General features: G+C 48.7%; 1 protein-coding gene across 2 annotated transcripts in view; it reads left to right on the top strand.

Annotated features, from left to right (window-relative positions):
* Nucleotides 1-25,316, top strand: part of KDM4A (lysine demethylase 4A) — a 46,366-nt gene that overhangs the window by 16,605 nt on the left and 4,445 nt on the right. For both annotated transcript variants that reach the window (XM_080800301.1, XM_080800302.1), the window contains exons 12-19: nt 10,265-10,385; nt 14,975-15,156; nt 16,530-16,734; nt 17,199-17,275; nt 17,963-18,018; nt 19,666-19,774; nt 20,114-20,299; nt 23,802-23,972. In XM_080800301.1, coding sequence (XP_080656427.1) covers nt 10,265-10,385; nt 14,975-15,156; nt 16,530-16,734; nt 17,199-17,275; nt 17,963-18,018; nt 19,666-19,774; nt 20,114-20,299; nt 23,802-23,972 — 1,107 coding nt within the window. The remainder of the gene's footprint in view (nt 1-10,264; nt 10,386-14,974; nt 15,157-16,529; nt 16,735-17,198; nt 17,276-17,962; nt 18,019-19,665; nt 19,775-20,113; nt 20,300-23,801; nt 23,973-25,316) is intronic.

The raw sequence follows: 25,316 nt of genomic DNA, 5'->3' as shown, positions 1-25,316 counted from the left end.
CAATGGCTTTTTGTACCTGAAAATTCAAGGTTTTTTTTCCCTTAAAATCTCGACTGTCTTGTAGCCACCCATGGGAGTTCTCCTTCTCCTCCCCGCCCCCCGATATATTCTTTATCTCCCGGTACAACAGTATTGATAGAGCATCTTTTCGGAGACCAGGATGAATTCCCAAAGCCATGAATGTGAATGTTCAGGCTTTCTTCTAGAACATGCTGTCACCAAAAGCTGTTTTGTATAAAAAGGTTCTCTGGAACTGAGTGGGACACAGCAGAGCCGTGTTGAATGCAACCAGACTCACGCCTACCCAAGTGACATGTTCTTACTTTCTAGCCTCATCGCTTATGGGTCAAGTTGTAGCCTTGAGTGGGGCTGGGGTGGTGTTGAAGTCAGTGCAGAAAAGTTTTAGTTATTCCCCATTTCCTTACCTTTACCTTTGAAAAATTGGTCTTTGAGAAGTTTTTATTATGAGACGTTTTGAAAGTCTGTGCAAATGGAGAACCATCCCTAGCCCCTCACATATACTCGTCTCCGGATGTTAGCATTCGACCTATTGGCTTTCTCTGTTTTTGACTGAAATACTAACCCCGAACCCGTGGTAAAGTTCTTCGGGTTTTCCGAGTAGAGGATGGTTGTGGTTGGTTTGTCCCTTGTCTTTCCTTTCTGCCTTCCCTCAGTCTCAGGGCTCAGTTTCTGTAGATCTCCTTTACCACCGCACGTCCCTCCTTCCATCTGGGCAGGTGCAGGCCGCTGAGCTGAGGACCGTGTTTCCTCCTTCTCATTGCCTCTCGTGGCTGCTGTTTGCTCTCCTGCGGCAGCTTCCACAAGAGGTGGCTTTCCACCTTGGACACCGGAACCCCTTATGGTCCCTGATGCTACATCAAAGCCATTCCTCTTCGCAAAGCTCTTGGGTCCTCGTTGACCCTGCTGTCAACGCTGTAGGTCACACTGTCCTCGAGTAGCGTCCCCCTGACTTTCTTGCTTCTGGTGCCAGTCACAACCACAGAAGCAGCTAATGATAGCAGAGAGTTACTATATGCTAAACACTTTCTCCACATGGTTTAGACTGTATGTTACTTGTAAGTTAATCTTACCACAGAGGCAAGTTGTCTATGTGTGTTTGGTGGGAGGAGCCAACAAGTAATACACATCTTTTTTCCTCTCAAATTAGGAACCAGTTAAGGAATGGATGCAGGAGTCGGGCATATGGGGCTCGGAATGTTACTTCGTTATCAGTGAAAATGATTGAAGGGGGTGGCCTTTAACCTATGGCCTAATGGCTCTGCTGCTCATTTAACCTCAGTGAGACCGGTTACCCACCTAGTCCCCAGGCAGCCGTGGAGGACGCAGGCCTCTCATAGTGGCTGAACGTTTTCCATTTGCCTTTCATGTGTGGAGAACACAGACCTGAGGGTACTCCCTCCGCCAGAGGCAGACCCCGACGTGGTGAAGGTCCAAGGGCTGGGGAAAAAAGCCGGGAGACACGCCGGGAGAAGGAGGTCTGACGTGCCTCTTATTCCTGCTCAAAGACCATGAGTGCCTTACTGGCTCCTTTTTTTTATATCTGTGTGGCTTTTTTTTTTTTTTTTTAAGATTTTATTGACTTATTTGACAGAGATCACAAGTAGGCAGAGGGGCAGGCAGAGAGAGAGAGGGGGAAGCAGGCTCCCCGCCGAGCAAAGAGCCTGATGTGGGGCTCGATCACAGGACCCAGAGATCATGACCTGAGCCAAAGGCAGAGGCTTAACCAACTGAGCCACCCAGGCGGCCTTCTGTATGGCCTTCTTAGCCTTCTTAGTCTGATGGTAATACCATTCTCCACTGCATCGTCACCCAGCCCCCTGCCCCCAACCTCCTGGATATACTGCCTCTTTTGTTTTTGTTTTTGTTTTTTTAAGATTTTATTTATTTATTTGAGAGAGGGAGAGAACATGAGTAAGAGGCTCCACTGAGCGTGGAGCCTGATGTGGGGCTCAATCCCAGGGACTCCTGAGATCATGACCCGAGCCACAACCATACACTCAACCAGTGAGCCACCCAGGTGCCCCTGCGCTGCCATCTTTGAACTACTTCACATTCTTTAAAAATAACTTGGCTGCTCTGCCTCTTTGCTTTAAAACTCCGTAATCACATATAGCATGCCTCCTCGGGGCTAGGACTGTGTCTTCAGGGAGCTCAGAGTCTAGATGTGAATGAATAAATCCACTCCTTCGGGATAAGTGTTGTAGTCCAAGTAGAAGAATTAGCAGCTCAGCCTGGGGTTGGGGTTAAGAGTATGGGGAGACTGCAGAGAAGCAGGCCTTGTAGCTAGGCTGAAGGTTTGCAGGATTGTGCGTGATGGCTGGAGGGAAATGGGGAAGGGAGTCTAGGAGAGGAGTGTGTTCTAAATGGTGATGGTCACACATGCCAGGGTCAAAGCATGTGCAGAGTTTGGTTGGTCGAAGGCATATGGGTCTGGAGAGGGCCTTGGGAGGTGCTATGGAGGGTCTGCCTGTGTGCTGTGAAGCAGCTTGACTTTGGAAGGTTCACTGCCATGTGTTTCTGGAGATTGGAGCGTTCTAGAATACATTTTTAAGTGCACAAAGCTGCATGTGGAGTCATAAAGTGAACCCACAGATGTTCCTGGCTGGGGCTTGACGGTTGTCAGTACTTGGCCACGCTTGCTTCACTTCTTCTTTTGTCATTTGAAGCACTCCTGTTGTATTTGTTCTTTACATTTTAGGTTGGTTTGTTTTTAATTGTGCTAAAGTATACATGACATAAAATCTGTCATTTCAACCGCTTTTTCGTGTACAGTTCAGTGGCCTCCTGTGCCTTCTTGTGTATTGTGTGGCCATCACCAGGCTGCAGGCGGCTTTGAGGTGGGAGAAGGCAGGGAGTCCTCGACACACGTCTCTCCTGGAACAGTCCTCTTGCTGATTGGAGCCCAGCCCTTTTCAAAAGTCACTACTCGCAGAAACTTTCGTTGCTTGCCATTTGCGTGCCCTCCTACCTCGAACACCGGCAGCACTTGGCTGCCTTTTTAGGACAGTGTGTCGTACTCTCCAGATGGTTGTCCTAGGCCAGGGAAGGCAAACTGCCAGGAGCCAGGCCCTGTGCCACACCAGCCTGACTTCTTCGGGCACCAGCATGGTCCTGGATCTTGGCCCATGAGCCTTCTGTAAACGTGGAAGGAATGAATGGAAGTTTAGTTTTAGTAGGAAGCTGACATCAGGATTGATTGGGTTGGAATGGGGGACTGACAGTCAAGGTTTGGGGCAGAAGCTGAACCACTTTACCCACCCTTGGAGAGGTCTAATGGCATTCTATCTATATTTGGAAGAAGCTGGGTTTTGAAGAGCACCCTTGTGGCCCTCCTGCCCCCACTTTGAGCATCCCACACGCTATAATTCAGGCCTCTTGCTGTTCAGTTAATGTGCTGCTCTATGTCAAGGGCCCTGGTAAAAGTACCCAGGTTGACTGACTGCTGAAGCACCAGAGCCACAGTGATGTGTCTGTTGTAACATTTCTTGTTAGTTGAGGCTGCTTTGAAAAAGTTCCCAAAACAAGGAGGGAGTAGTTGGCTATTCTCTGTTCGGGACAAGCCCCATTAAGAACATTGACCTTGACCTGGTGCCTGACGTTAGAAAAGGGGGAACAGAGAACTCAGGAGCCTGAGCGCTAGCTCTTGCAGGCAGGGGCCTGGGAGACCCTACCTGCTGTCACACCCCGTCCTCCCAAAGAACCCGTGGTGGGGGCAGATTTCACTGCTCCCACTCAACGAGTGGGACACTACTTGCCTGGGCTCACACAGCTAGAGCTAAGGTTGAAACCCAGCCGTTGCTGCTACATAGTGAAGGAATTTAGAAGTCGGAGCATATCTCAGGGAGGAAGGCCATGCAGAGACCACAGAGCAGGAGGAGTAGTTAGGCTGGAAGATGAGAAAATATGGAAAGGTATTTAACTATTTGAATAGATCTGACTACTTTGGTCAGAGGCAACGGGACAGTAATGGAAAGGACAGAGACTTGAGACTTGCACACCAAGTCCACCTCTGGGTGGACCATGAGCTCCTTGAGGCTGGGGATCGTGTGTCGCTGGTGTCTGCATTGCCGCCACCCAAGCACGGTATGCGGGATGCATAGGCTGGCGTGCAGGAGGCAGTCGGTACAAACAGGGCTGGAGACTGGCATCTTCTTTCCCAGAGCTACCTTCTGGTGTTCTTGGTCTTGACCCCTCTACTTCTTCCAGCATTTGGACCTCCTAAATGACCTATTTATGTCTCCTACCCCATGCTCATTTCCTATTGCCGCTTTTTACAAGTTCCCAGAAACTGAGAGTCTGAGGCCAGTACAGATTTATTATCTTCCAGTTCTTCAGGAGTCTGACATGGGAGGCTCCAGAGGGAGACGCCTTGTCCTGCCCAGCTTCTTCAGGCTGCTCACATTCCTTGGCCCTGTGGCCTATTTCTTCTGTCTACAAAAGCAGCCACATCCGCCAAGTCTTGCTCACATCACGTCACTCAGACACCAAGTCTTCTGCTTCCATCTTAATTATTAAGCACTGTTTGATTACACTGGGCCTGCCCAGAGACTCTAGGATAATCTCACTATTTTATCTGATGAGCAAACTTAATAATGTTTTGTCCTGTCAACATAGCATTCACAGGGATTAGAACTGCACATCTCTGGGGGACCGTTACTCTGTCTGCCAAAGGCTTAGTATCTCTCCTCTCACAGGATTCTTCGCTCTCTGCCTGTAAAACCGTATGCAGGGGCGCCTGGGTGGCTTGTTGGTTAAGTGTCTGCCTTTGGCTTAGGTCATGATCCCAGGATCGAGTCCCACGTCAGGTTCCCTGCTCAGCGGGGAGCCTGCTTCTCCCTCTCCAGCTCCCCTGTGTTTGTGTTCCCTCTCACTGTCTCTCTTTGTTATAAATAAATAAAAATCTTTAAAAAAAAATCATATGTAGGGGCGCCTGGGTGGCTCAGTGGGTTTAAAGCCTCTGCCTTCAGCTCAGGTCATGATCCCAGGGTCCTAGGATTGAGCCCCGCATCGGGCTCTCTGCTCAGCAGGAGGCCTGCTTCTCTCTCTCTCTCTGCCTGCCTCTCTGCCTACTTGTGATCTCTGTCTGTCAAATAAATAAAATCTTAAAAAAAAAAATCATATGTAGTTCCCTTTTTCAAATACAGTTGGAGGGAATTCCTTATGATCTCATTTCCTCCCTTAATCTTCTCAAGAAGAGTCTTGATGCATTCATTCCTTAGTATCTAACTTCTGTCTGCTGGAACTTATCTCAAAAAAATCCTGACAGGGGTGTCTGGGTGGCTCAGTGGGTTAAGCCTCTGCCTTCGGCTCAGGTCATGATCCCAGGGTCCTGGGATCGAGCCCCACATCGGGCTCTCTGCTCGGCAGGGAGCCTATGCTCCCCCCGCCCCCGCCAACTGCTGCTCTGCCTATTTGTGATCCCTCTCTCTCTGTCAAATAAATAAATAAAATCTTAAAAAAAAAAAAAATCCTGACACCTCCCAGTTGCTGTGTCCTTTGGCCCCTTCCTGCTCAGCTCTTCGGCATCCCTTGGCGCTATGGCGTTCCCCTCCTTGCTTTCTGTGTTCCTCCTGTATTCTCTGTGGCTGGATCTCTTTTCTGTTTTCTTTCCTTTCCTTTCCTTTTCTAAAGGTTTTATTTATTTGAGAGAGGTACTGGGAGCAAGAGCAGGGAGCAAAGGGAGAAGCAGGCTCGATCCCAGGACGTGGAGATCATGACCTGAGCTGAAGGCAGACGCTTAATCTGCTGAGCCACCCACATGCCCCTGGATCTCCCTTTACTCTTCCTCCTCCTATTCCTGAAGGCTTGTTGTACATTCAGTTTATCTTTCACTGGTAATATCCACTCCTATGGTTTCAATTCTGAACCTGATTCTCAGCATCCCTAAATCTACAGCTCTTGCTCTGACTTGCGTTCTGAACCCTCAGGCTAATTTCTTCTTGCCCCTCTGGGTGTTTCCAGAGAAACAGGGCAGGTGGTAGTGCCTATCATGTTTAACTTGGCTTTTTTTTTTTTCTTTTTTTTTTTTTTTAACTTGGCTTGTTACTCCTCCCCCTTCATCCCCAAGAATCCTCTTAAGTCTCTCTCACCTTGATGACGCAGGCTGGAAATCCCATCATTTCTGGTTCCTTTTATTTTTTCTTACTTCTGGTCTCTGTCACTGCCACATCCCAGATATAGGCCTGTTATCTAGGTGGTCTTTAAAGGCAGAATGTAAGAAGATTATTGGGGTGCAGAAATAATGGGACTTTATTTATTTATTTACTTATTTATTTTACTTTAAGTAAACTGTGCCACACCTGGGGCTTAAACTCACAACCCTAAGATCAAGAGTCTTGTGCTCTACTGACTTAGCCAGCCAGGCTACTCATTGGAATTCTATTTTTATCTTTATCTTTTTATAGTCTTTTTTTAAAAATTAATATTTATTGGGGCTTCCAGGTGGCTCAGTCAGTTAAAACGCATCTGCCTTCGGCTTGGGTCATGATCCCAGAGTCCTGGGACTGAGCCCCACATCGGGCTCCCTGCTCAGCAGGGAGCCTGCTTCTCCCTCTCCCTCTGCCTGTTGCTCCCCCTGCTTGTGCACTTGTGCTTTCTGTCAAATAAATAAAATATTTAAAAATATATATTTATTTATTTGAGAGAGAGCACGCATGTGCATGGTGGTGAGGGGAATTAGGGGCAGAGGGAGAGAGTATCTGAAGTAGACCCTGTGCTGAGCGCAGAGTTCGCGGCAAGGCTCGCTGTCATGACCCTGATATCACAACCTGAGCAGAAATCAGTAGTTGAATGCTTAACCAGCTGCACTACCCAGGTGCCTTTATAGTCTGTTCTTGTTTCAAAATGTACATGAACACATTGGTGTATGTAATTTGTTAGTATGGTGGGAGTGCATGTCCCTAAAGTTATTTTATTTTCCATGGTAGCTCTGTGAAATAAATTTGATGAGTCTAGTTTTCCAGTTTGTTTCAGCCAAAGAACCCTTTCTTTAAGTAAAATCTTAACTCATTTAAAAAGTATAAATCAGGGACGCCTGGGTGGCTCAGTTGGTTAAGCGGCTGCCTTCAGCTCAGGTCATGATACCAGCGTCCTGGGATTGAGTCCCACATCGGGCTTCTTGCTCAGCAAGGAGCCTGCTTCTCCCTCTGCCACTCTGTCTGCCTGTGCTCACTCCCTCTCTCTCTGACAAATAAATAAATTAAAAAAAAAAAGTATAAATCATGGGCGCCTGGGTGGCTCAGTCGTTTAAGTGTCTTCCTTCAGCTCCCGTCTTGATCTCAGGGTTCTGGGATTGAGCCCCACATCAGGCTCCCTGCTCAGTGGGAAGTCTGCTTCTCTCCCTCTGCTCTGCGTAGGACTCATGCTCTCTCAAGTGTGATCGCTCGCTTGCTCTCTCTCTCAAATAAAATCTTTTAAAAAAGTATAAATCAAAAGCAGGGCTGTTTTGGTTGGAGGCTCTTGAGCTTTTTATTTTAAAAGATTTTATTTATTTGACAGAGAGAGAGTGCTTCAACAGGGGTAGTGGCAGAGGGAGAGGCAGAAGCAGACTCTCCGCTGAGCAGGGAGCCTGATGCAGGGCTCGATCCCAGGACCCTGGGATCACGACCTGAGCCTACGCTTAACGACTGAGCCACCCAGGCACCCCGAGGGGCCTTCTTGATGTGCACTTGGGAAATTGTTGATTTAGCCTGGTTTAACTCGACTGAGCACCTAGGGGTCTCTGAATTAGTATTTTTAACATATTTTTTGGGTAAATACGCAGTAGTGTGATTACTGGGTTGTCAGGTAATGTTGTTTTTAATTTTTTTAAGAACTGCCATATTGTTTTCCACAGTGGCTGCACCATTTGCACTCCTATTAATAGCAAAAGGGTTCCTTTTTCTCCACGTCTTCATCGATACCTGTTTCTTGTGTTAATTTTTGCCATCCTGACAGGTGTGAAGTGATACCTTGTCATGGTTCATGGTTTTGATCTGTATTTCCGTAATGATGAGTAATGTTGAGCATCTTGTCAGGTGTCTGTTGGCCATTTGGGTGTTTTCTTTAGAGAAAGTCTGTTCTCCTGTCTTCTGCTCAGTTTTAATTGGATTATTTGGTTTTGGGTTATTGCTGGGTTTTAGGTATTTGTGTTATAGGAGTTCTTTATGTATTTTGTATACTAACCCTTTATCGGATATATTTTTTGCAAGTGTCTTCTCTGATTCTGTAGGCTGCCTTTTAGTTTTGTTGATTGTTTTCTTCACTGTGCAGAAGCTTTTTATTTTGATGTAGTCCCAATTGGTTATTTTTGCTTTTGTTTCCCTTGCCTCAGGAGAGACCTATCTAGAAAAGAGTTGTTGCGGCCATATCAGAGAAATTACTGCCTGTGCTCTTTCCTAGAATTTTTATGGTTTCAGGTCTCACGTTTAGGTCTTTAATGCATTTTGAATTAATTTTTGTGTCTGATATAAGAAATTGGTCCAGTTTCATTCTTTTGCCGCTGTCCAGTTTTCCCAACACCATTTGTTGAAGAGACTGTCTTTTCCCTGTGGCATATTCTTATGTTATTTAGTTGAATCTTAGTTGTGGCTTTACTCCTGGATTTTCTGTGCCATTGATCTGTGAGTCTGTGTGCCATTAACATACTCTTTTGATTACAGCATCTTTGTAACATAACTTCAAGTCTGGAATTGTGATGCTTCTAGCTTTTTCTTTTTCAAAATTGTTTCAGTTACTAGGGGTCTTCTGTGGTTCCATTCAAATGTGAGGATTGTTCTAGTTCTGTGAAAAATGCTCTTGCTATTTTGATAGAGATTACATTAACTGTGTAGATCGTTCTGGGTAGTGTAGACATTTTAACAGTGTTTGCTCTTCCAATTCATGAGCATGGAATGAATGCCTTTCCATTTCTTTGTGTTGCCTTCAATTTTTTTTCATCAGCGTTTTTTTAAAAATTTTTATTAATTTTTTTTTTCATCAGTGTTTTCTATTTTTCAGGGTACAGGTCTGTCACTTCTTAGGTTAAGTTTATTTCTAGGTATCTTATTATTTTGTCGTAATTGTAAAGGGGATTGTTTTCTTAATTTCTCTTTCTGCTGCTTCATTATTGGTATATAGAAATGAAGATTTCTGCAGGTTGATTTTGTATCCTGCGACTTTACTGAATTCCTTTATCAGTTCTAGCAGTTTTTTGGTGGCGTCTCGGGTTTTCTATATATGGTATCGTGTCATCTGTGAGTGGTGAAAATTTTACTACTTCCTTATCAGTTTGGGTGCCTTTTATTTCTTGTCTGATTGCTCTGGCTAGTACTTCCGGTATTGTTGAATAAAGTGAGGAGACTGGACATCCTTGTCTTGTTCCTGACTTTAGAGGAAAAGCTCCATTTTTTCCCATTGAGGATGTTAGCTGTGGATTTTTCATATATGGCCTTTATTATGTTGAGTTATGTTCCCTCTAAACTTACTCTGTTGAGGGTTTTGATCATGAATGGGTATTGTACTTTGTCAAGTGCTTTTTCTGAGAGGATGACTGAGTTTTAAATACATTGATTGGAAAGAAACTCATGTGGCTCTGTCTTGTACATCCTAAACCTAATTGCATTTGCTCTGCCATTATCTAAATACAGCGCTAATTACATTGACTTTTGCTTTTGTAGCTAGGCCGGAGTTTTAGATGTGCACTCTGTCCTGTTTCCACGAGGAAACTAACTGAGGAATGAACAGTATCAGCTAGAGCTGAGGGCTTGACAGCCCATCAGGAGAGGCTGGCCTATTTTACTTTAGTGGGTCAGCTGTCCCTCACCCCTTCGGATGTCCTCTAGCTTTACACGTCCAATGGCCTGGCTGCCTGGCTCTTTGTAACAGGTGCTGCTGCCCTTCTGGTCCAAGAAAAAGGGCACCTGGTTTCTCTGGGGCACTGGGAGATGCAGTCTCATGACTGTGAGCTTAAGGGAGGGGGCGTGGCATTCCTGTAGAGTACATTTATTTTTGGTACATTTGTTTCAGGCTGCTTCTGAGAGGAACAGGAGCCACACTTGTGAGGCACAAATTTTGCCCTAAAATGTTTACATAATCCTAGTTTAGATTAGTTTGCATGGTACTGTCGTTTTGGTTTTTCCAAAGCCAGGTGTGTTCTGTTTGGCTTTGTATTTCTTTGTGTCTCTCTGTGCCTGTCCTTTCCCTTGCCTTTCATTGTAAGACCAACTTCTGCTGTGTCCTGAAGTGGAGGCAAGACCAATTTGATTTCTTCTTGTGCTTTGCCCAGGTGGCGGATGAATACATGTTTTCCCTGGAGGAGAACAAGAAGTCCAAGGGCCGTCGTCAGCCCTTAAGCAAGCTCCCCCGCCATCACCCACTCGTGTTGCAGGATTGCGTCAGTGATGATGGTAAGTGTTGTTTTCCCTCCTCACCAGGAAGAGGAAAGTGTTTCAGCCCATTAGGACTCGCACCAACAGGACATTGGGAGGCCCAGCTGAGTGTCAGCGGTGGGCCAGTGGCTTAGCTCTTCTCCCAGGTACTCCGCAAAGAGGACAGGATCTCACTTGATGCTTAATTTGTAATCATATTTCTTTGTATGTCTGTGTATCTTGGAATGTGTCTAATACAGGATGATCGCATGCAGGGTTTTCTCTTTCTCCGTTAGGAGGTACAGGCTGATTTTTCTGGATAGCACTTCTGTCAATGATGCCAAGCCCAATGCTGAATGTGTAGCTACAGAGATAACTAAGATTATGTCCATGCCCTCAAAAAGCTCACAAGTTAGTGGGGCAAACTGACAGGTAAACAGATCCAAAAAAAGGAGATGTTAAACAGCACAGAAGGGTGCGCGAAGAGAGATTCAGAGGGAGCCGCTCGTTTAAATGGCCATCTCAGGGTGTGCTGGGTGGGGCCACAGTGAGGTTGGGGGAGACTGAAGAGGGAGGCCTTGCTCTAGTGGGTTTTAAGTGGCCAGACTGACATTAAAAGGATTGTTCCTAGTGACCGCATCTTGAAAATGGCTTTGAGGGCAAGAGATGGGCTTTTGTCTTGGTTTCCGAGAGACAGGGGAGGGTCTGAAGCAGGATGATGGTGGTAAGGATGAGGGAGGGATATAGTGAAGGTGTTGGGAGCACAAAGTCAATTGGGTTTGGGGGTAGACCTGTGAGTGTGGTAGGGACTGGAGAAACCTGAGTTCAGTGCCTCCTTGCCTTCTAGCTTTGGTTGGGATTAGAAACCTTTGTTCAGTGTCTGTGGAGGATATGGACTTGGGGCCAAGCAGAGGTGATACCTTTTTAAAAAAAATTATTCAGAATGGGGCACCTGGATGGCTCAGTTGGTTAAGTGTCTGACTCTTGATTTCAGCTCAGATCATGATCTCAGGGGTCATAGGGTAGAGCCTTGCGCCAGGCCCTGCACTCAGCGGGGTCTGCTTGAGATTGCTTTCCTTTTGCTCTCCCTCTGCCCCCAACCCCTGTGCTTGCTTTCTCTCAAATAAATATTAAAAATTTTTATAAAACTTTCTTTTTTTTTTTTTACTTGAAGTGTAGTTGACATGGGACAACTGTGTTATGCTGTGCTGACCAAGTGTAGCTACTGTCTGTTCGATGCCTTTACCTGGAGTATGTGAGGCTGCCGGGGAGAGGGCAGAGGCTGGGCTAGGAGGGAGGGCAGGAAGAGGGGCCTGTGACGGAGACAGAAGGGGAAAGGCAGGGATCGGGGTGGAACTGGGAACTTCATCTGTCACCGGAGCTCAGGGTTGTTGCCATCAGCTCAGCGTGCTTTTATGCGGCCTGGAGCTCAGAGTTCCAGGAATGTGAGCGTGCGTGGTGAGTCTCTGGCAGGTCCCTTGTTAAAATTGACTAATGCTGGGCCCTTTCTTACCCTGCCCCATCCTTCCTGGCACCAGTGGCTGGCTGAGAAGATCCAGAGTCTGACCAGCCTCTCTGCTCCATAAGCAAGCCCCACATTCCCTTTCTGATCTGATGCTGGTGCCCACCTCTGCTGTTTCCCTCGGTGGTAGGATTGTGATAAGCAGGTGGGGAAAGTCTCTTGAGATTCAAGGCCAGACCTTGAGTCAGAGCCTTAGGAAGTCTTCTGTGCTCTTGCTCTGGCCCAGATGGGGCTTGGGTTCTCCGGGTAGCAGCAGCCTAGCTTCAGGATTTCCAGCCCCAGTGCTGTAGAGGCTCTAAATACAGGTCGTAGACAATTGGAAAAACAAACAAAGTTATAAAGTGAACAGAATTACTGTGCAAAGGTGACCACTTGCATGTTTCAGTATGTTACTCTTCCTGATTTTTCTAGTCAAATACTGGATTGTATCCATGTATGTCTTTTTATAATAACGTAGTTGAGATCGTAACATACGGCCTCCCGCTCTTTATGATCAGTTTCAAGTGCGGAGAAGTTGGAGGAATGAAAACTCCCGTATCCGGCAGCGGATTCTCCCATCTTCTCCCATCTTCAGCCTGTTTTAATTTTTCCCTGCTTACCTCAAAAATGTGTTTTATAGCTTTTTCCCTTTAAACCAGTATAAACCAAACCAGGGTCACCCATTTCAAAGCTTTGTTTCTTTAAAGGTTTTATTTAATTTTTTTAAATTAACATATAAAGTATTATTAGCCCCAGGTCTAATCACAGGTCTGTGATTCGCCAGGTTTACACACTTCACAGCACTCACCATAGCACATACCTTCCCCAACGTCCATAACCCAACCATCCTCTCCCTAACCACCCCCCCACCCCGCCGCCACAACCCTCAGTTTGTTTTGTGAGATTAAGAGTCTCTTATGGTTTGTCTCCCTCCCAGTCCCATCACAAAGCTTTGTTTCTTTAGTCTCTCTTAGTCTAGCATGTGCCCCACACCCCTTACCCATTTTTTTTTTAAAGATTTTATTTATTTACTTGACAGAGATCACAAGTAGGCAGAGAGGCAGGCAGAGAGAGAGGAGGAAGCAGGCTCCCTGCTGAGCAGAGAGTCCGATGTGGGGCTCGATCCCAGGACCCTGGGATCATGACCTGAGCCGAAGGCAGAGGCTTAACCCACTGAGCCACCCAGGCACCCCTACCCATTTTTTTTTAATGGAGGCATAAATACTCATGAAATACATACGTCTTATTTGCACATCTCAGTGATGTTTTGTATGTGTAAACGGTAAAATTCCTGCAAGTTTCATTTAACATCTAAGTGGGGTGATTTTTGGCCACTTGTGGTTTTGTAAACAGAGCACGTCGCTGTGTTCGTTTTTCTCTTGTGATTGGGAGGCTGTTTCTGTTTCTTCCATTCTATCTTGGTCACTCTTGTTTTGGCCAGGGTAGGGAAAATACCTGCTTTGGTGTCAGCACCGTGGTTCCTGGCTGGGGCTGGTCGATGGGGCTCATAGGGACTGATTTTAGTTGTCTGTAGTGGCCTCACGACGTTACAGTGTACTTCACTGAGGTCATACATGGCGCCTGCCAGGTCTCATTAAATGAGTCAACGTGACTATGAAGGCCGAGTAGGTAACTTTGTACACTGAGCCAGAGTTGCCAGAAATGAACAAGTACGTGGGCAGTTAGTGCAGGTACATACCAGAGTGTTCCTTGGGCTGCTCTGCATAGATCTGTACAGGGCTGCTTCAGAGCCGTTCTATCTTGGAAGCAGTGGGATCACTGGAGGGGTTGTAGTTGGGGATTCCTAATGCCCACACATGGCATGATACAGTGATCCCATGAAGGGCGTCATGTGGTGTGGCTGGCACAGAGCTGGTCTCCTGTCAGGTGCTGCTTACTTGGACCTTTTTTTGGACTCATTTGCCAAAGAAGGACATCCCAAATGTAACCTCTTGTACTTGCCTCACTTGGGGGAGCATCTGGAAAAACACTGTGGATTAGTTTATTTCCATATTTGTGGTTCTTTTTACCAAAGACTGTCTTCATTGACCCATAATCTTAGAGTTACAGTGTTTTCCTACCTCCTTGACCTTGCTTCTGTTGGAATCTGGTGAGCTCTGCCCATCTTACTGATTTAAGGGGAACTGGAGAGTGTGCACTTTTATCCCTTCCATCTTGTTTTGCGAGCACAGTTTTTTGTTTTCTGTTCAGCAGTGTGTCTCTTTCTTTTGGTAAGGTGGCACCCAGAGAGGATTTTCCTTCCTCAGGCAGTGCTGAGGCCCGATGAATCATGTGCTCTGCTGGCTGGAGTAATGAAGAGATACAGATTTGTCATACAGACTAGAGGTCTGGGAAAGACCACATAGTAAATATTTCAGGCTTTTCACCTTCTGTCACATACTCTTCTTTCTTTCTTTCCCTTAATCTTTTAACGATAGAAAAATAATTCTTAGTTCCCCAAGTGGATCGCATTTGTTCTGTGGGCCATTGTGTGCTAGGCCTTGGTCTAGACTCAAACTGCTACATCCTTTGGCTGGGAAAGAGGGTTTGTCGTGGTCGCAGTCTACTCTCATCCTCCGAGCAGAGCCAGGATGGTTGGGGATCCCTGTCCAGAAAAGGCAGATACCCCACAGACCTTTCCTGAGAGAGCTGGAAAGTTCTGACCAAGGCAAATGGTGTAAAAACATGGAAGCCTTGCCATTTCTTTGTTATTTTTGTTCCTTATTTCCCTTCAGTGCAACTGTAGAGGAAACTCTTAAAAGGTAGGGACTCAACATGCTGGCATATTGGAGGCAGCAAGTAACATGGTTTCTGGCAAGACTGTGTTTCACCATGCTGCTTTTGGGCATAGGATTTGAACGCTGGCAGCTGCCATGGGAAAGGAGAGTGGGCTGAACTCGGGTATAAAGCTTAACCAGAGAAGGCGGCACAGGCAGGACTGTCTGCAGTATCTTTCGAGTATTGAAAGAGTCTTGGAAATCACTTCTGCCCTTTGCCTTTATCAGACCTGTAGGATCTGAGGTTTGGCCAGACCTGGGACCAAGAATCCAGTGAACTCATTGTCTCTCTAGGCAGAGCTGCTGATGTGTGGGGCTGGTGCTGACCCGTGCTCTGCTTCCTGCTCTAGAGTCATCCGAACAGCTGACCCCGGAGGAGGAGGCTGAGGAGACAGAGGCCTGGGCCAAGCCCCTGAGTCAACTATGGCAGAACCGACCTCCGAACTTTGAGGCCGAGAAGGAGTTCAATGAGACCATGGCCCAGCAGGCCCCTCACTGCGCAGTCTGTATGATCTTTCAGACCTACCATCAGGTATGCCCCCTTTATCCTCTCTGTGTACTCAGGCCCAGCAGTCCAGAGGGAAGCCTTGTTTAACTGTGGGTACACAGAGCTTGTCACTGGTTGTCTTGGGAGAGCCTGTTCTTTTAGTGCTCTCTGCCTCATCTCTGTCCTGGTCAGGCTTCTCCAGGCAGATAGTCCAGCAATGTGGGTTTTCACTGGAGAACGGTTTGCTGAAGAGCGGGGTTGTGGGGTAGAGGGGTAGGGAGGTGGTGGGGGTGGGGGGATGGGGAGGTGTGGCTTAGCCTCTGTGGGATGCCCTGTGGCCATCCTGTGGCATTCACACTGTTCGCAGAGGAATCTGTTCTTCTCTTACCACTCTGGTCGGTGTTTGTTCCTTCCAGGCGGTTTTTCGTCCTGGCCAGTCCGGAGCACTGCATTTCGTTCCTGCAGTCTGCCGGATCCGCAGTGTTGTCTTCCTCTTGCCGTTGCCACAGTGGACACGGGCAATAGTCAGAAGGAACCGGGGTGAGGGGGGCGGGGAGGGAGGTGGAGAAGCAGTCCTCTGGTGGTTGTGGAGGCCTGGCTGCACTGAGCCTGGCGTGGCCCCAGATTGACGCTTGTCAAAGACTGGGACGTCACACTGACATATTTTGGATTAGTAACTGGCTGTGCTTTTCCATTGACAAAAATGCAAGACTGAAGAACTGTATGTGCCTCTGCCTCTGAGACAGGCGAGTGGCCTGGTGGTCCTATCAGCAGACCCTCACTGCGTGGGTCTCAGAGCTTCAGGAGGGGCCTGTGCTTCGGGTTGACATATTTAGGGCCCTGTCCTTGGAATGGTTGTAGAGCTGGCAGATCCTGGCAGTCAGGCTGTTTGCCAAAGGAAGTACGTGGGCGTAGCATTCATTCCGAAGGGACCCCGATCCGGAAGTCCCAGGTGGGGGTCCAGCCGTGTGGCGGTGCTGCAGCTCAGGTGACTCGCTGCCGTGGGCCCTGGGGGGACATCTGTTCTAGTCCACGAGGAGCGTCTGCTCTGGGTCTTGTCCCTGGGTGGGGCTAGCCATGCAGTGCCGCACATCGGGGAGCCCACAAGAGCGACCTTGCTAACATCTCAGCGCGTTTTATTACCACTTGATTTGGGAAGATGGAAATCCCAGTTGCCTCTTACCTCACTCCCTTTTCTCAGTTGTCTCCAGGGGCCTCTGTTTGATGCTGCTGTGAGAAATTGAATTTGAGTCATTAGAGGTAACTTCAATTAGCAGCTCTGGGATAATGGCTGTGCACCCGGGAGCCATAGCCAGAGTCCTGCCAGTAAGAGAGGCAGCTTTCTGCTGACAGAGCAGGTATAAGCTGGGAACACAGGCCCGTGTTCGCTGAGGGATGCACTTGCTCTCTCTCCTTAGGTTGAGTTTGGAGGCCTTAGTCAGAGCTGTGGAAACACTTCAGCTCTAGCTGTCCAGAAGCAGAGGACCAAGCCATTGATTCCAGAAATGTGTTTCACCTCCACTGGCTGCAGCACGGACATCAACCTTTCTACCCCTTACCTTGAGGAGGACGGCACCAGCCTTCTCGTTTCCTGCAAGAAGTGCAGTGTCCGCGTCCACGCCAGTGAGTGCCTCGCCTGTCGCCTGAGACCTGACCCAGGCGCCTGGGCTTGCTCAGTGCCGGTCTCACCCCATATTGGCCTCCCTCCAACCTGCCAGTGGCCTCCCCGGGCCCTCAACAGCAGATTGCTCTTGTGTTGTTGGGGAGTTCGCTGCTGATGGACTTGGAATTGCACTGACTTTGGGGTCTACCTTGTGCTGTTCACTGGGCCTCAGATACCAGGAGGTGATTAGTCTGTGCTGCTCCCTACGTGTTTAAACCAGGCAATGCACAGTCTCTGCCTTTTTGAGACTTTGGGCCACAGAGCTGTATGGGTGAACCCTTGGGTCCCTGACTCTAGAATTCAGGGGTTTTTCTGTAAGATTTGGCTGCAGCTTTCACACTGGTAGTGTATGGAAAGGAGTTGCAGGTGTACATTCTCACCCTGGCCTGTGGGTTTAATTTGCTCATCTTGGTGTCCTTGTTAGGTTGTTACGGGGTCCCTCCTGCAAAGGCTTCTGAAGACTGGATGTGTTCTCGGTGTTCAGCTAATGCCCTGGAGGAGGTGAGTGGTCCACACTGTTTCATCTTCCCTGTGACACTTGGCTTTGCTCAGGGCCGGGCTTTTTCATGTGGACTTCCTGTCTCCGGCAGTCTGCACAGTGTGCCTGGTACACAGTGATGGCAAAGAGGGCAGATTGTCAGAATAAATCCCCAGGACAGCGTGGCTGCCGCCCAGCTGTGGTGGGCCATGAATGGGGTCTGGAAGCTGTCAGCTACATTGTGTCTGGACCCCGTAGAGGTGATCCTGAGGACCAGCTATAAGCCCCTTCAAAGAATCTCGCTATTGGATTGGGCCATCAGAAGGGGCTCATGGTTCTTTTGGTAGCTTTCTCATCAGCCCCTGCCCCGGAACCTAGCAGTACCCCATGTAGGAGGCAAGCAGAGCCCTGTAATGCCTGCAGTTTGAGCAGAGTGTTCTTGGTGACTGCTTCCAGTTATTATTAGCAGTAATAGCGAAGAGGATTATGTTGAGTCAAGCGAATACTTGGTGTACTTTAGCCCCGGGTGGTCTCCCTGTCTTCCTGTAGGGGAGTCCTGCTTACATGGACTGTGTAGGCGAGGCCCCACATGCTGGTAAGCCGCTTTCTTATGTGGAGGCTGCAGTTACCCAAAGGAGGCCAAGGAGAGAGCAGATTGGATGTTAATGACTTGGTGGTAACCCCCCTTCCTCCCCCTCCCTTCTTGGCAGGATTGCTGTTTGTGCTCATTACGAGGGGGAGCCCTACAGAGAGCCAATGATGACAGGTGAGTTTCCGAGTGGCGGCTCTGATGCTCTGTTCTGGAGCAGTGGGCAGAGAGGCACTGGGAGGGCAGTGGCTGTTCGTCACTGTGACCAATGGAGGGTTTGGGAAGCACATCATTGGAGCTGGAATAGCATCACCAAGACTGATTTTAGAAACGGGATGCCCAGGGGAGCCAAGCAGCCCTAGACCTTTCCGATCTAGCTTCTCCTCTGAGGAGGAGATATAAGTGATGTCTTCCTTTGCAAGGAGCTCAGACAGACTCAGAGGTTTGGAGAGCCTGCACAGGTGATACAGAGGCTCCAGGGGCCGGAAGTGAGGACAGTTACTTTATCGTAGCTGGGGCTGGTGTAGAGGTGGCTGTGGCCAGGGGCTTGTGAGCACTTGTCCACAGGCACACACCTTGGCTCAGACCTGCTCTCGGAAGGAGGGTGCGTGTCCTTGGGGAGCAGAGCGGGATGTGGAGTAGAGCTCAGCCTTGCCCACCTCCTGTGGAGTACGATCCACAGAAGTCTGGGCATTGTTGATGGCAGGCAGCAGCTTTTCACTGAGCTGACCCTTTGTGCCTGGTCTCCACTTACGTATTCGGAGGTAGAAGCGTGAGGTGGATGAAGGGCTTTCTCTGGAAAAGCTTGGCTGAGTAGGGTATGGTGCCCACAGGTCAGTGGGCAGCTGGTCGTGAGTGTCCTCCTTCCAGCTCCTGTCCCGTGGGGCTGGAGCCCTTCTGCAACACAAGAGCCTCCCCACCCTTGGTGCTGTTCCAGGTAGACGGCTCTTCTGTTTGCCACTTCCACGCCTTTAAAGGCACTTGCTGCCGTTTCTTAAGGCCACCATGTTCCTCATAGTTGTGAGAGAGCACTGTTGCAGGTTCTTCCTTACTTGGAGTGGAAGTGGCTCTGCTTGAGCCCCCCGCCTTCCACGTATATTTCTGGTTCTGCCCTTGTGGGGCCGCGCCCAACCAGTCTGCTCCGGCTCTTGCACAGAAGCCCCGCTCTGTGTGGTAGGTTTCCACCGGGTCTGGTTTCAGGGGTTCTCATCATGGTGCACATCAGTTTCTCAGAATGCCCAGAACTGTAACTCTCCCAGGGTGTTCATTGAACGGACCTGTCAGAGAAGGTGGGTCCTGGGCCAGACCTTAACGAGTGAGGGTGCTGTGGATGAAGGGAGCAGAGGGAGAGGTTATCTCAGCCCCGGGGAAGAGTTTGGGTAAAGGCCTAGAGGGGCGATCTATGGCTACTGGCAGGGCGCATGGGGAGACATTTTGAGACATTACCACCCTGCTTCTGTGGTAAAAGAGGTCTTTATAGAGCTCTCAAGATTTGTTTTCACTCCCCAAAACCTGCCTCACTCAATTAGCTATGGTTGTACTCATTTCGCAGCAGACTGGGAATGAATTTGTGGTGTGAGAAGCACAACCCTAGGCTAACCCAGGGCAGTTTGCTGGAGACCCATCCCCATACTCAGTGTGGAGACACTCCTAGTTCTTACCTTCCTGGGCCCGGGGACCTTGCAGGTGGAAGTAAGAGGCCATGTTGGTTTGGGGACGGAGCACTGTGGGCAGGCCCATCCACTCTTGACTCGATAGATTTGATGAGGAGGCCACAGGGCCTTGGAGCCAGAGGTAGCTGATGTAGCCTTTGCCTTTTGGCAGGTGGGTCCACGTGTCTTGTGCTGTGGCAATTTTGGAAGCAAGGTTTGTCAACATTGCCGAAAGAAGTCCAGTGGATGTGAGCAAAATTCCCCTGCCCCGCTTCAAACTGGTAAGGAAGAGGAGATGGGTTTGGGGACTCTGTCCGTCATTGCCCCATTTACACATCTCTGGGTGGAGAGCATAACAGTTCTGAGGGCATCCTTTCCTCCGCATGACCCAGTGTTCCTCTTTTACCCTTGGTTTTGGTCAGAGTCTCTGAGTCACCATATGGTTAAAACTATTTCATGAGAACACACGTATTCAGATAGGAGTTTGGAAGAGGTGTGTGTGTCCTCTTGTTTTGGGAGGAAGGTTGCTCATTGGGCTCTGTGCGTCTGGGCTGGGGAACGGCAGAGGAGATGGCACTGGTAGCTCCTAGAGTCCCTGGCTTACTTCCCTCATGTTGTAGAAATGTGTCTTCTGCAAGAAGCGGAGGAAAAGGACCGCCGGCTGCTGTGTGCAGTGTTCTCACGGCCGCTGCCCGACCGCCTTCCACGTGAGCTGCGCCCAGGCTGCAGGGGTGGTGATGCAGCCCGACGACTGGCCTTTTGTCGTCTTCATTACCTGCTTTCGGCACAAGATCCCCAGTCTGGAGGTGAGGGAGGATGCTGGTCTGCAATCCTCTTACCCGTCTCTAGGATCATTATCTCTGCAGGCTGTCCATTAATTGTGTCGGCAAGTATGTTCTCTGGCGTTCTGCCTTGTGGAGAATGCCGGTGAGGAAGGGACAAAGAGGCGGCCCCGGTCCATCTCTGCTCCCTGCCTGGCACCAGACTGCTTGTGGTTGAGTCCTTGTGATTATCTGTGTACTTGTTTGCCACTCCTCCTCGAGGGGCCCTAGCTTCTTAATGGGAGCGCCCCTATTCCCTAACACCATGTCCAGGACACAGTGGGGGCTTGGCAGATAGTGTGAACTGGTGGAGAGACCTCAGAGGACTTAGCCATTAATGAGCGTACGGTAGAGATTTTTGTGCTTCTCTAAATAGTGAAGCTTGGAGAAAATTACGTGTCATTCCAGCTAGACAAGTTATGAGAGGGTTTGGGTAGAAGGTGGCAATTGAAGTGGGACTTCAGCAGGAGGTAGGAATTGGGGCACCTGGGTGCCTCAGTGGGTTAAGCCTCTGCCTTCGGCTCAGGTCATGATCCCAGGGTCCTGGGATCGAGCCTGCATTGGGCTCTCTGCTCAGCAGGGAACCTGCCTCCCACCCAGCTCTCTGCCTGCCTCTCTGCCTACTTGTGATCTCTCTCTGTTAAATAAATAACTAAAATCTTAAAAAAAAAAAAAAAAAAAAGAAGTAGGAATTGTGAGAGGGAGGGCTTTCAGGGCTTCAGAAGCAGAGTGAACACGTCTCAGGAAAACAGACACGTAAGACTGGTTCTGGGAATGTGGCTGGGCTGGCGGGTAAGGCCCTGGACTGCCCTTTTTGGGAGTTTGAGTCCTCTTCTGCTAGATGAGAACTTTTAAAAAATTAAGATTTTGAGCTGTATTTTTTTTTAATAAGCATATAATGTATTTTTATCCCTAGGGGTACAGGTCTGTGAATCGCCAGGTTTACACATTTCACAGCACTCATCATAGCACATACCCTCCCCAATGTCCATATCCCCACCACCCTCTCCCGTCCCCCCTCCCCCCAGCAACCCTCAGTCTGTTTTTTGAGATTGAGTCTTTTATGGTTTGTTTCCCTCCCAATCCCATCTTTTCATTTTTTCTTTTCCTACCTCCCCCAACCCCCCACATTACATCTCCACTTCCTCATATCAAAGAGATCATATGATAGTTGTCTTTCTCTGATTGACTTATTTCGCTAAGCATAGTACCCTCTAGTTCCATCCATGTCGTTGCAAATGGCAAGGTTTCATTTCTTTTGATGGCTGCATAGTATTCCATTGTATATATATACCACATCTTCTTTATCCATTCGTCTGTTGATGGACATCTAGGTTCTTTCCACAGTTTGGCTATTGTGGACATTGTTGAGCCGTATTTCTTAACAGTTACTCTGGTAGTGGATTCAAAGGCTCAAAGAATAAGAATTTGAGACAGGGAGACTGGTTAGTCTGGGAGTGGAGTGAGGTCTGTAGTGGGAACACACCAGGTAGGGCTTTGGGGTCACATCTCACCGCGGGGTCCTACGATGGGTGGGATTGACGGTTTGTTGACCATCCTGAAGAGGGGAACATGGGGAAAGGGGTGAAGGAGTGTGAATTGAAAAGGGCTCCGATTACTTTCCTGAAAGATGGGGAGAGTACAAATATGATGCTATTAACTGTGACCAAAACTGATTCAGAGTAGGGCTTCCAAGGGAAAGGGGGAGAGGGGGAAAAAGAGGGTAGGACCTTTGACTTTGGGGTCATTTCTGGAGAATTCTGATGGAGCCACCAGCAGGCAGCTGTGAAGTTTTGGATCTCACCAGTTTTTAACAGGGTAGTTCAGTCCAGTTGCCGTTAGAAACTGGACCCTGGAGAGTCCTAATATGAGGAGCAGATGGCAGAGCAGAAGCCAGTGAAAGTAGCCGAGGAAGTACAGACAGAAGCCGGTGGAGAGGGATCGGGAGGCTGTGTGCTCTGGGGCGGGCAGCTCTGGTGTCATGTTCATTGGTGCCCCATGCTGCGGAGTCGCCATGGGGTCTTGCGGTCAGGAGCCTGACTGACTGTAATTGGGGGAGTTAGAGTCAAATAAGAGAGGCCACGATAAAGCCTGTTAGCAGTACAGTGAACACGGTAGTGCAGGACATGAGACACTGGTCTGGAGGAGCAAACCGGTCACTACCATGTGGCATCATGGCAGAGGCCTTATTGGCCTTATTGGCTGACTGGATTCTTCTTTTTCATAAAGATCTTTCACTGAGCACAAGAGGTAATCAGGTGGGTGAGGAGCTCAGTAACAAGAAAACTAGTCTTTGTGAGGGAGAGACTAGAGGAGCGGTGGGTGCGGCTGCGCTGAGCCCTGACGGTTCAGGGGGCAGGAGTTTGGCTATGGAGGCAGGACAGTGACTTGGGGATTGCCATCGGCTCTCCGTATCCTTAAATTGGCAGCCGTAGACTCCTGGTGCTGTGAGAAAAGAGGGGACCGTTGAGTATTTCTTTTACTCTTTCACTCTTCAAATACTAAGTGCCTCTCACATGTCAGGCTCCGGTGTAGGTGCTGGGAGTGTTCCAGTGAACCAGGCAAAACTGAGCCTGTCCTGCTACATGCAGTCGAAAGACTTGGAGAAACGTGTAAACGTACAGTGTATCTGATGGGGAGGAGTGTGGTGAATGAAAACATAGCAGGGTAAGGGAAGTGGAAGAGGCGTAGTAAGCCACAGTGTCCATAGGTTGACACTGGGATGTGAGGGGGCCGGTGTGCAGCTGACTGGGGAACAGCATTTCTGGTAGAGGGGCCCGCAGGGCTAAGACTGAGCTGCGGGCCTGTTCAGCACACATGCTGAGGGTCAGCAAGGCCGCCAGCGTGACAGAGCACATTGCTTGGGGAACTCAGGGAGGAGTGGTTGGATAGGAGGCCACCAGATGCTCTGGGATCCCATTTGCATCAAGGGCAAGTTCAGAATAAGAGCCAGCAGGGCCCTTAAAGTGGGGAGTCCCCGGTCACATGCAGTTGAGAACCTCCGGGGGACCTTGGCCGTTGTGCTGTAGCCCTGAGGGTAGAGCTCGTGCTGAGATGAGCGTGGAGCAGTGTCTGGGGCCCTGGGCTCGGGTCTCCTGAGGAGTGTCCACCCTGCTGTGTCTGAGCTGTGTGCAGGAGTGGGTGCAGGAGTAGGTCCATGTCTGGCAGCAGTAGGGAAGTGACAGTGGTCTCCTCTGGGACACAGTCTGGGGTAAGGGAACTAGGCGGGCGGTGTGAGACAGTATGGACTGGGAATTTAGGAGGTGTTGCATTTATGGAGGAGAACAGGATGCTAGTGTTTTCGCAGCATCCCTGCAGAGGTGTGGGTATCTGAAAAGTCCGGGTCCACCTGACACCCTTAGTCCTTTTTACGTTTTCATTTCCGTGCTCATCTCTCCCTGGGAAAGAAAGACCAATTGATCTTGGTTCTCATTTTCCAGTCCTGTCAACTGGATGTGGGAGTAACCTCCGCCTCTTTTTTTCCCAGCGTGCCAAGGGGGCCTTGCAGAGCATCACCGCCGGCCAGAAGGTCATTAGCAAGCACAAGAATGGGCGCTTCTACCAGTGTGAGGTGGTCAGGCTCACCACCGAGACCTTCTATGAAGTCAACTTTGATGATGGTTCCTTCAGCGACAATCTCTATCCCGAGGACATAGTGGTAATGTCTGCGAGGAGCTGCTTGGGTGGTCTGGGATGGGGGTGTTTCTAGGTCTGGCTGACAGACTGACTGTGTGCCTGCCTGCCATTTCTAGCCAGGCCCGAAGTTCCATCAGTCTTTCCCTGAACAGAAAGGAGCATTTGTGTTGGTCTTTCCTCACCAAGAAAATTGTGTGCTGCTGGGCTACCCTGCTCCATCTAGAAGCTCACAGGAATCCTTGTTTTCTGCTGTACTTTGCAACGTGCTGCTTCAGTCTAAGCCACCCTTGCAAGGGGCTGTAAGGCAGTGCAAGAGTGCAGGCAGTGGAATCTGACCAGGGGGCCAGTACCAGCTTGTTTGCTTATCAGTAGCTGTGTGATTTTGGAGAATTAGCCAACTCTCTTTCCTGTCTGTGCCCTCTTAGTAGACATGGAATTTGTTTTTTTTTTTTTTTTTTAAAGATTTTATTTTTTATTTATCTGACAGAAATCACAAGTAGGCAGAGAGTCAGGCAGAGAGAGGGGGGAGCAGGCTCCCTGCAGAGCAGAGATCCCGATGTGGGGCTTGATACCAGGACCCTGAGATCATGACCTGAGCCGAAGGCAGAGGCCTAACTCACTGACCCACCCAGGCGCCCCTTGGTTTGGTTCTTTACAGGTGACGGCTTTTGGGCCAAGAAGGAACTACTTAGGAGCTATCCCTGGCCTGCTTAAGATATTGACACCGGACACCCACACTTCTAGGTTTCCTGGCTCAGTATTGAGGACTTAGTTCAAGTTTCCCTTATCCTCACTCTGCCTTTTCATATGTTAGACTGAACACCAAGGTAGAGGGATGAAGCCACTTCTGCCTTTAACAAATCTGGTATTTCCCACCTTTATATTGCATTAGCAACCTAGTTGCTAAAACCACATTCATTAGTTACAAGGTAGACTTGAGTCACAGTAAGGATGATGTTAATAGTATCTGTGGCAGTAGAATAGGTGTAACTTACCAAGCTTTTCTAGTCTACCAGGCCCTATACTAAATGCTTCATGGCAGGTGTCTATCTCACTTTTCATACCAGTTCTGAGAAGCCGGTGGGGGTATCTCTAATTTACAAATCTGTGATCTCAGGACTCTGCTAAAACCTGAGGACCCCACAGGTTTTGTATTTGTTTTTGTTTTTGTTTTTGGTTTTTTTTTTTGTGGGTAATGTCTATTGGCGTTTATTGGAAATTAAAATGGAGATAACTGATTTAAAATAATCTTTTTTTTTTTTTTTTAAATGGGGTGCCTGGGTGGCTCAGTTGGTTAAGCATCTGCCTTTGGCTCAGGTCATGATCCCAGGGTGCTGGGATCAAGCCCCACATTGGGCTTCTTGCT

The sequence above is a fragment of the Martes martes genome (genome assembly GCF_963455335.1).
Source record: "Martes martes genome assembly, chromosome: 4".
In the NCBI taxonomy this organism is placed as follows: domain Eukaryota; kingdom Metazoa; phylum Chordata; class Mammalia; order Carnivora; family Mustelidae; genus Martes; species Martes martes.
The sequence above is the reverse complement of the archived record's forward strand: the minus strand, read 5'-3'. Positions and strand labels throughout refer to the sequence as shown.